Source organism: Gossypium hirsutum, chromosome D09 (genome assembly GCF_007990345.1).
Source record: "Gossypium hirsutum isolate 1008001.06 chromosome D09, Gossypium_hirsutum_v2.1, whole genome shotgun sequence".
In the NCBI taxonomy this organism is placed as follows: domain Eukaryota; kingdom Viridiplantae; phylum Streptophyta; class Magnoliopsida; order Malvales; family Malvaceae; genus Gossypium; species Gossypium hirsutum.
Window position 1 is genome coordinate 34854408 of NC_053445.1, and position 9915 is coordinate 34864322.

The 9915-nt window shown below is 27.8% G+C and overlaps 1 protein-coding gene across 1 annotated transcript; it reads right to left on the bottom strand.

Moving 5' to 3' along the window:
• Nucleotides 1–5416: 5416 nt before the first annotated feature.
• On the bottom strand, nt 5417–9646 carry LOC121220839 (gibberellin 2-beta-dioxygenase 2). Its single transcript, XM_041100448.1, has 3 exons — nt 9165–9646; nt 8309–8654; nt 5417–5846 (listed from the first exon to the last, which is right to left on the bottom strand). The coding sequence occupies exons 1-3, from the start codon at nt 9533–9535 to the stop codon at nt 5589–5591; spliced, it is 975 nt and encodes a 324-aa protein (XP_040956382.1). The 5' UTR covers nt 9536–9646; the 3' UTR covers nt 5417–5588.
• Between the last annotated feature and the right edge of the window lie 269 nt (nt 9647–9915).

Sequence of the window (9915 nt, forward strand, 5' to 3'; positions counted from 1 at the left end):
TGAACAATTCAACACTAGCAATACTCATGCTTAACATGTATTCAATTCAACATTCGCAGTAGTCATGCTTAACATGTATTTAATTCAACACTAGTAGTAGACATGATTTATCATGTACTCAGTAGGGTGGTAACCATATTAACACTAACGATTTGTCAATATCACATTGATAGTAGGCATGTAATATTCACTTTTCATACGATATAAAAACAGCACTTTTATTAAATCATAGATTCTAGAATAAACATATTATCAGAGACTTAATTGAGTGAATAAAAACTCTAAAAACAACTCAGGGAATATACATGGACTAAACTGTGCATATCAAAAGTTTCTGGACAAAACTATAAAACATGGGTCACACAATCGTGTTAGGGTCTCATGGCCTTGTGGAAGGGTTACACGATTGTGTGGTCAGGCCATGTAACAGACTATGATCGTGTGATAAACGTTAAAATTAATCTACAAGAAGGACAGTCGTGTGGTAGGTCGTGCGGAAGAGCTGTGGTCATGTGGTTCACGCACTAGCATAGGGTTTATAGAGGCACATGGTCTTGTGGTGGTTGTGTGTGTAACAGCCCAATTTTTAGTAGTGTCAGAACAGTGATTTGAGATCACTAAATTCGATGAAAAAGTTAGAAAAATTTATTAATTAATAATTATAAGTTAAGTGTGATTTTAGAAATATTTTTGAATTAGTGAATTTTGTGATTTAAAAGAAATTATTAGGTAAATTGGGTCGAAAACGAGGTATCGAGACCTCGATATTATAAACTAAGCCGTAAATATTTTTATAAATATTTACGCAGTGTCATTAGGGTAGTATTAAAGTTTCGTTAAGAAATTTTAACGTTTCGATGGTTAATTGATTAAAAAGGATTAAATTGCAATAGAGATAAAAGTTTAATTAAAGATTAAAGAAAAGTTAAAAGGACCAAATAGGCAATTATGATTTTTTCTAAAGTTGAGACGGCATAACTAAAGAAATATCTGAGATATTTTAGTTAATATATATTATATTTCTTTACTTAATAAATAAGTATTATATTAATTATATTATTATAATATTATTTTATTTTATATATATAAAAAACAAATAGAAAAGAAGGAAAGAAATAGAATTGAAAAACGCAACAGAGAAGGAGAAAGGAAAGAAAGAAAAGGGAATTTTGGGGTTTTGAAATTCCAAGCTCAATTGGTAAGTCAATTTAGTCCCTATTCTTGTAATTTTTGAGTTTTTGGAGTTCTAGAACAAAATATGTCATGATTTAAGTTGAAATTTTGAAAGTTAGTAAATTTTTAGATGTTGTTCATGTTGAATTAATTGATGAATTAGGGGTTAAATTGATTGAATTTCAAGTTAGAAGTTAGTAAAGGGTTGATTTGTAAAATAAAACATAAGTTTAGAATTAATAGAGACTAAATTGAGAGAATTTTAAAATTAGGGATTTATGGTGAAATTAGAGAGTTAAATTAGTTTAAAGAGAGAATGAAATGAAAATATGAAATTAGTTTTGAGAATAAAAGTTAGTCTCAGTTTAGGGACTAAATTGAAATTTAGGAAAATATTGAGTAAAAATTGAAAATTTTAATGTGAGATTGAATGGTGTTGTATTGATGATTCTTAATTGTTTTAATTCCGTAGCTAGTGTCGTACCGGAATTCTCGACTAAAAAGGGAAAAAATATAGTCGACATCGAATAGCTCGGAATTCCTGGTTTGTATTTCTATAATCCGGATCTAATTATTAATTGTTGTATTTTGATTAAATGTTATGGTAAGTGATTGAGGTGAGAATTATTGTTTTTTTTTTTACAATTGAAATGGATTGTCTAGATATGTGATGAAATTATATTGGTTGAATTAAAGTCGAATATATATTATGAATATATATGTGTAAATGTGAAATTGTGCAAATATGATAATTGAATTATTTTTTATATGTATAAAATTCAGCCTTAATGCCCAAGTAGATAGAATTTAGAACTACTGGTATATTAGTGGCATACCATTAAGGAACTTTAGCGCGCTCTCTGATTATTAGCACGTTGGTGCTCTCTGATTACTAGCACGTCAGTGCTCTCTGATTAGCAATTCTGTGCTCTCTGTATAGCACTTCAGTGCTCTCTGTTCATTAGTGCATAATAATGCACCTCTATATTTGTTCCGTATATCCGGTGTGTTCTATAAAATCTACTTTGGGCTAAGAATAAGAATATGAGATAGTGAATTGAAAATAGAATGTGAAAAATGATAGTGAATTGAAAACAGAATATGAAATATGTTATAAATACATGGAATACACGAGTTATATACTCATGAATTGAATGTGGAACGCTATTATATATAGCAAGTGATGATAATTGAGTATCGTATGGTTTTAAATGTTCAATTGTGCTTGACATTTTATTATACATATTTTATTGTTTTATTTTTAAATATTCGGATTATAGAAATACCACTGAGTTTATACTCAGCGTACGGTTTGTTTCCGTGCGCTGGTTAAGTACTTAAGTTTGATTGCTGATTCAGCATCCAACAACGATCCCGAACTCAAATATGGTGATGTTTATTTCTTTGTGTCGGCATGTACCTAGAGTGTCTAAATATTAGTTATTTTGTGGTTTGATTGTAAATGAAGTTATAAAATCTATTTTTGAAAGTTTATAATTTGGATTAAAATGATGCTTTGATGACTTGTTTTGATGATATAAAATGTTTGAGATTTCCGTCTGTTTGATCTGTAGTCTCCGGTAATGCTCCATAACCCAATTTTGGCGAGGGATACGGGTTGGGGGTGTTACAGTGTGGTCCACCCATGTGGCCTTAATCCTACGCACAATCTTCACTGATTCACTTGGAAAAGAACACACACCTCTCACAAGGGGTCCAATCGACGTTCCTCATGTCTAATTCTGATTCGATGCACCTAAATGTGGTCCTTCAATGAAAAATATACTCAATTAACGATTGGTGTCAAGATTGGCAAGATTTACAAAATATTTGACAAGAACCGTAAAAGATTTCTTAATCAAATGAAAGATATACGTGGAATAATGATGTTATGAAATTACGAAAAATAATCTATCATTTTCTCATATTATATATGATATATGATAGTATAGGTGTGCGCGATGTATTGGGGTTATAAAATAAAAGAATCCTCTTTTTTACAATCTTATTTATTATGATAAGAAAGCGCTCTTAGTTCACTTCAGTAGAACGTGAGTTTCTAAAACTCAATGTTGTAGGTTCAAATCCTACAGAGCATGATTCCGCTCTTGTTAGGTCTAAAATTAAACCGAACTGAAAAAAAATTGAACAGTAATTGGAATTTGACCTTATTGGATTAAATTATTAAATTAAAATTATTTAAAATTATTAAATAAATTAAATTAAAATTAAAGAATTAAAGGGGTCAGTCGAAAAAATGTATGTTAATTAATCCAAAAAAGGCATGTTAATTAATCAAAGGTCCAACTGATCACCACGTCTGTATTGTAAATATGCGGTTACGAATAATCCAACCAAAGTAATAGGAATTAGACCAAAGATGATTCCAAATAGAAAAACTTGAATCATTTCAATTTATTTGAAGGGAGAAAAAGAAAGGTATGTTGGAAAATATGGACATCACATATATAATAAGGGTAATTACATATTATTATTTACTATCATGATAGGTTAGCCCAAATTAAAAATGACCTAATTTGGTTAGAATTTTATTGAGCTTTAATTATTAAATAAAATATGGGTCAAATATGTATAGATACTCTAGTAATTGAGTTCTAATCAAATTCTAATTAATGATGGGCTAATTAGGAATTAGAACTATTATGCTAAGGTTATAAATATTAGGGTTATGGTCCCCAAATTATACACAAGATATCTTTTCTAATATCTCATCATTAGAAAATAGAGAGCAAATATTCTCTAAATTTCTTGTGTGCTAATTTGGAAGATCAAAACCTCAAGATCTAAAAAATTTTAAGGAATTTATGGATTCAGGTATGCTTCTGCATCTAGTTCTGTTATTTATTTATTTTTGATGATTTAACATGATAGACCCTGATTTACAATTCTAATTTTATATTAGATATTATTTAAAATTTTAACAAGGTAATGGTGCAAAGAAGAGGAAATGAAAGAAAAATGATAAAAAAATAAAAAAGATGCGAACCTTTACTGGGTTTGAAAAGAGGCAAACCTAATCCAATCAAGAGAAGAATGATTTAAAAAGAAAATCGAAAGGAAGTGAGTAGCTCGAACCTAAGATCACTTAAAAGAAAAACTTAACTCTTAACCATTAAGCCAAAAGCTTATTTTTTACTTAAAATTTATTTGTAATGATATATATTTTAGTTGTGGCTTTTACCTTAAATTGCTGAAAATAAAAGAAAAAAAATGGGAGAAAAAGATCTTGAACCTAAGTCTCCAAAAAGGACTCTCTAACACTTAACATGGCCTAACTCATTTCTTATTTATTTATTTTAATTAAACTCCTATATTTTGAGGCATGACAAATATGTTATGTAATCTCTTATAATTTTACTATACGAATATTACACCTTCTTTAACAATATTATTAAATAAAAATATGTATGTTTAATAATATTCTAGATAAATATATTAATATTTTAAAAAATTAAATTTAAAATTTATTATTATAAAAATATTTGGCTTAATTCAAGTTAATTTTTATATAAAAATCATGTTACTCAAAATAGACTCTTTTCAGAAACTGACATACACTTTTTAAAAGGGAAAGTCAATTTTTAGAAAAAAGAATTTATTTTTCATTGATTGAGTCATTTTCCGTGAAACAAATATAGGAAATTACAAAGAACATTTTTGTAAGTCAACTTTCACAAAATAAACAATATGAAGAATATTTTTGTAAGCCATCTTTCATAAAATAAACACACCCTAAATTACCTTGTTTATCCTGATATGAGATTGAATTGTTCATTAGTCCTTACCTTATAGTTTGTTTACGAAAATAGTTAAAATTGTTATCAATTATCCTAGTTTTTTCTGGGGGTAAATTACACCAAAAGTCTCTAAGCTATAATTAAGTTTACATTTTCTTTATTCAACTTCAAAAAGTTAAAAAAATGGTCACTGAACTATTCAAAAACTTTCAAGGAGGAAAGTCTTGGTGAGAGAGTGATCTAAATCATGTACAGGACTAAGGTTACACCTTGGTAAGTGAATTGGATTTCAATCACATCTTATACAAGTTGATTTATAGTAGATTACTCTTTGAACAAAACATCACATATGTAGGAAGTTTTTGATTTGTATAATCAAATTTTTGTGTCCATCTCTTATTTTATATTTATAGTTAATTTATAATTATTGTTACTCTCTTAGCAAGGACTCAATTGCAACCGAATGAAAATCCGAAAGGTAAAATCAGTAAATTCACATATGTATTTATATAGCTGATAAACTTACATTTAAAGCCTGTAAAATGAACAATCCAATCTATTTGCTTTCCATATCTATGGCAAGTGGAATCAACATTTTCGGCAAAAGAAAAAAAACCCTAAGTTTTTAAAGATAAAATAGTGGGGAACTTGATGCCATTAATGGCCAGTAGTTGAAGCCTTTTCGAACAAGCCAAGCCTATAATCACCCAACCTTGACTTATAAGCTGAAGCCTTGTATTCTCTCCATGTGAACTCATTGTACAAGCTCTCTTCACCTTTGGCCATTAGTGAAGGCAATGGCCTTATGGTTTCACTTAAAGGTGGACCTCCAAAATATATCATTGAAATTCTTGGTTTTAGTGAGTTTGTCATTACCCTATGCCTCACACTTTTAAGCCTCCCATTTGTCATGACCTGCCCAAGAAGAATAGAAAATTGAGAAGAAATTTTAAAAAATTTTTTTTATAGAGAATTGATATACAAATTAAATGGTTAAATTTTGCCATAAGTCCATGTACTCTTCGTAATTTGAAATTTAATCCTTAAATTTTTAATTTTAGAAATTTAGTCTCTCTACTTTTCAGATTTCAAAATTCTGGTCCAATTGTTAACACAATTAAATTTTTTTTGTTAAATTCAGGTCAATTACAACGTCATTTTTATAGTTATATTGCTACCAAGTGAGTTTTTTTTAATTTCAAAATGTTACACCAACAAATTTAACCAAAAAAATTAACAGTATTAACAATTGAACCTGAATTTTAAAATTTGAAAGTAGAGCAACTAAATTCTTGAAAATAAAAGTAAATGATTAAATTCCAAATCTTTAAAGAGTGCAGGACCTGTGCATATTTTAACCAACTTAAATATGATTTTGGTTGAAATTAAAAATAATTATGGTGTTTAGGTTTAAATCACATTATGTGAATGTAATTTTGTAGATTTTATATAAACATATGAAAGGGTAAAAATACCTTCAAAATAATATTGTTTCTTTGTAAAAATAATGGGTTTTTGATAATTTCACAATTGAGTTGAGATCCGATTGACTAGTGATATCAACTTAGTTAAATTCTTAAATAATAGTATAAATTTAGGGATGTTTGCTTATTAGTATGCATCAAATTTAAATTTATTAATAATTATAGTGAAATTAATTTTTTGTTGAATAGAGGTAATTGGAAATAACAGTTGGGTATAAATTTGTGTTCGATTATTATTTTTTATGTTCTATTTATGTAAATTATGCATATTAAATTTTTAATAAATTAAAAATGTCTAAATTCACTTTATATAAAAAATTTAACAAATATATATTAATAAAAGTAGTATTCACTGTTGATATAAATTAATTGGATTGATTCAAAATTTTACGTGTATAATAAATACTATTATATTAATAAATTTATTAGACAAAATATTAAAGTTTTAATCATATAAAAAACATATAAGAGGATTAAGACAAAACTTTAGACTCGAAAAATGAGTTTAGACAAAAAAATAAGTTCATTTAAGATTTGAGCTCAACATTGAAGGGCTGAGCTTGGCACAAGCCTGACCAGTACTCGATTTTATGATATATTTTTTATTTTTATTTTTATATAGTTTCTCTCATATGATAATTAAACATATAATACTATAATGTAAATGTTAAAATATGTTAACATATTATTTATGATAAAAAAATTGAAATATATAATTATTAAATAGTAAATAAATTTAATATTTATGTTAAAAAAATTAAATTATATCACACTCATAGATGAAAAAATTGTAACAAATATATTTATAAAATATTGATATAAAGAACAAAGAGTAAAGTTAAGATATTGAAAACTATGGTACATTAAGTTAAAATTCTATTATTTGTATTTTTCTAGATTTTACATAAAATATAAAATAACAAAAATGCCCTCGTAGCAATAATTGCTACTTCATAAAAGAATGGGTTTTGGTAATTTTTCAACTGAGTTGAACCCCTACGATGTGGGTGAAAAAAATTATGTAACATATATATCTATAAAAAATTGTATAAAAAATAAATGAGGTTTTGGTTGAAATGACAAAGTTAAAATGTTAAAATTTACAAAATCATTGGTTCAAATCTTATCATATGTATATTTTTTTATAAAAAAAATATAAAAAGATAAAAATACCCATAAAAAATATGTGTTGCTTTGTAAAATGGTAGGGTATTTGATAATTTCCTAATTGAGTTGATACCCCGATCATAGGGAACACCAATTCAATCAAGCACATTATAATAGTAAATACTAGATTTTGTCACACCCATAATAAAATATTATCTTTTAAAATTATTCAATAATGAAGATAGGTGGAACTGTAATGAACTTGCATTTTAATATTATTAAACATATGTTCAATCTTTGAATTTGTAATTTTTAATTCTCTTATTTAAAAATGATATAAAATATGAAAAGATAAAAATATCATCATAAAAATATTAATTATAATTTAAAAAAAGAATACTTTTGTAATTTTATAATTGAATTAATCATAACTCAATACATTAACTCAATAAAACGATTAAATAAATAATCCTATCTAAAATAAATTGACTTATAAATATAGACAAACTTAAACTCCATCACATATTAAAATATATACATAGTTGGCAGTGACGGGCCAGGGCTGGTAGGGCCCTAGCCCTAAAATAATTTTTTATTTAGATATTTTATAATTTATAAAATTTTAAATTAATAATGATAAAATTATATTTTAATCCCTCAAAAATAATAAAAATTTAATTTAATCTTTTAAAAATTATAAAAACATAAACTATTAAAAATATACCATTAAATTTCCACCAAAAAAAATTTAGACTCCGGGGCTAATAGTTGCTAGTAATAATATACCTGCAAAGCATCACCAACAGTGACAAAGGAGGTATGATCAGGTGGGACTGAAACCCAAGTCCCATCTTTAAGACATATTTGCAGTCCCGACGTGTTGTTGGATTTTAGTAGTGATATTATTTGTGGGTCGGTGTGTTCCCCGAACCCTATCATTTTCCTTCCGCTCAATGCCTGCAGGTCTTGGCTAATCGGGTAATGGTTTAGCCTCAAACACCAGTCACTTTCCTCCTCTCTCAGCATCTTACTCCACACATCCCTTCGCTCAATCCCCAACCCTTCCGCCATTAGCTCCGCCACCTCGTACGCCACCGCCTTCACTTCCATCACATAATCCTTCACCGCTGACCTGTTTCATGATAATATTATGAAATAACGATGAGATGCAATAACAAGTCACAACTGGATGAGACACCTACTAACAATACCTTAGTTATATATAAAAAAAAAAAGTTTTGATCTTTGTGGGAAACTTGTAAAAGTTTGAAGTCAAAATATATTGAAGGTTCGACTTATCTTTCCAAAATTAAATATTTGTATGATATTTAGTGGGGCTTAAAAAATGAATGTGGATAAAAAAATTTAATCTCATTTAACTCGGACTCAAATGTGAAATGCTTCAACTGACTCAACCAATTTTTTCAATTTTATAATATATTTTTTCCTTTACCTTTTTATATATTATATGGAATTTAAATATCGTTGTGTAAATATAAAAAAAATTAAATTGTTTGTTGTTAAGTTAGGAAAGTATTTAATATTTAGACTAAAAAAATGCACTTTGCAAGGTAGAATAGATAGACTAGAATTATAAAAAAAAGTGCAAGGACTTCCTAAACAATTTACCCAAACATTTTACCGGGAAATTGCTGGGTTTTGATCGGTGTTGATAAGGAGATATTCAATCCATCCCACATCACCATTGGGTCCAATCCCTTTAGTACCGTAACCAAAGGGGTTGGGCGGACCGGCTTTGTCTTTCACAGACCGGGGAAGATTAAAGAAGCTAAGAGCTTCGGCTTCTAATCTGGCTATGGTTTCCATAGGAACGCCATGGTTAAGCAGCTTGAAGAACCCAAACTCCTGGCAAGCTTGAATTATCAACGTTTTGGCCTTTGGGTCTCTTAAGTTTATGGATGGGATTCCTTTGAAAACACTAATCCTCGGCTTGCATGTCTTGATCGATGCGTAATGGTCATGTAATGGTGCTGGCTTTGATAAAACAACCATCCTTATATAATAATAATAATAATATATGGACTTAAAGAGAAAGCAAAGGAAATTTTATATGAAAGAATTGATAGAAGGATAGGAATGAAGTAATTTGTAAGAGGGATTTCTTATGGGATTTAAAAGAGGTGAGGGATTAAGGATTTATATAGGAGTTGTAATATAGTAATTTAATAGTATTATTTTGTAATTTCTAGTTTGGGATATGAATTTATCATTTTTTAATTTGGTTTTTACTTTTTTTTCCAATATTAATCCTTCAATTTTTATTAATTTTGTGGTTCAATAATGTGATACTATGGAACTAGTCCTATGAAATTATATCACATCATCACTTAATTTTTTGTTACAAAATTATAATTTTTAAGTAATTACGTGAC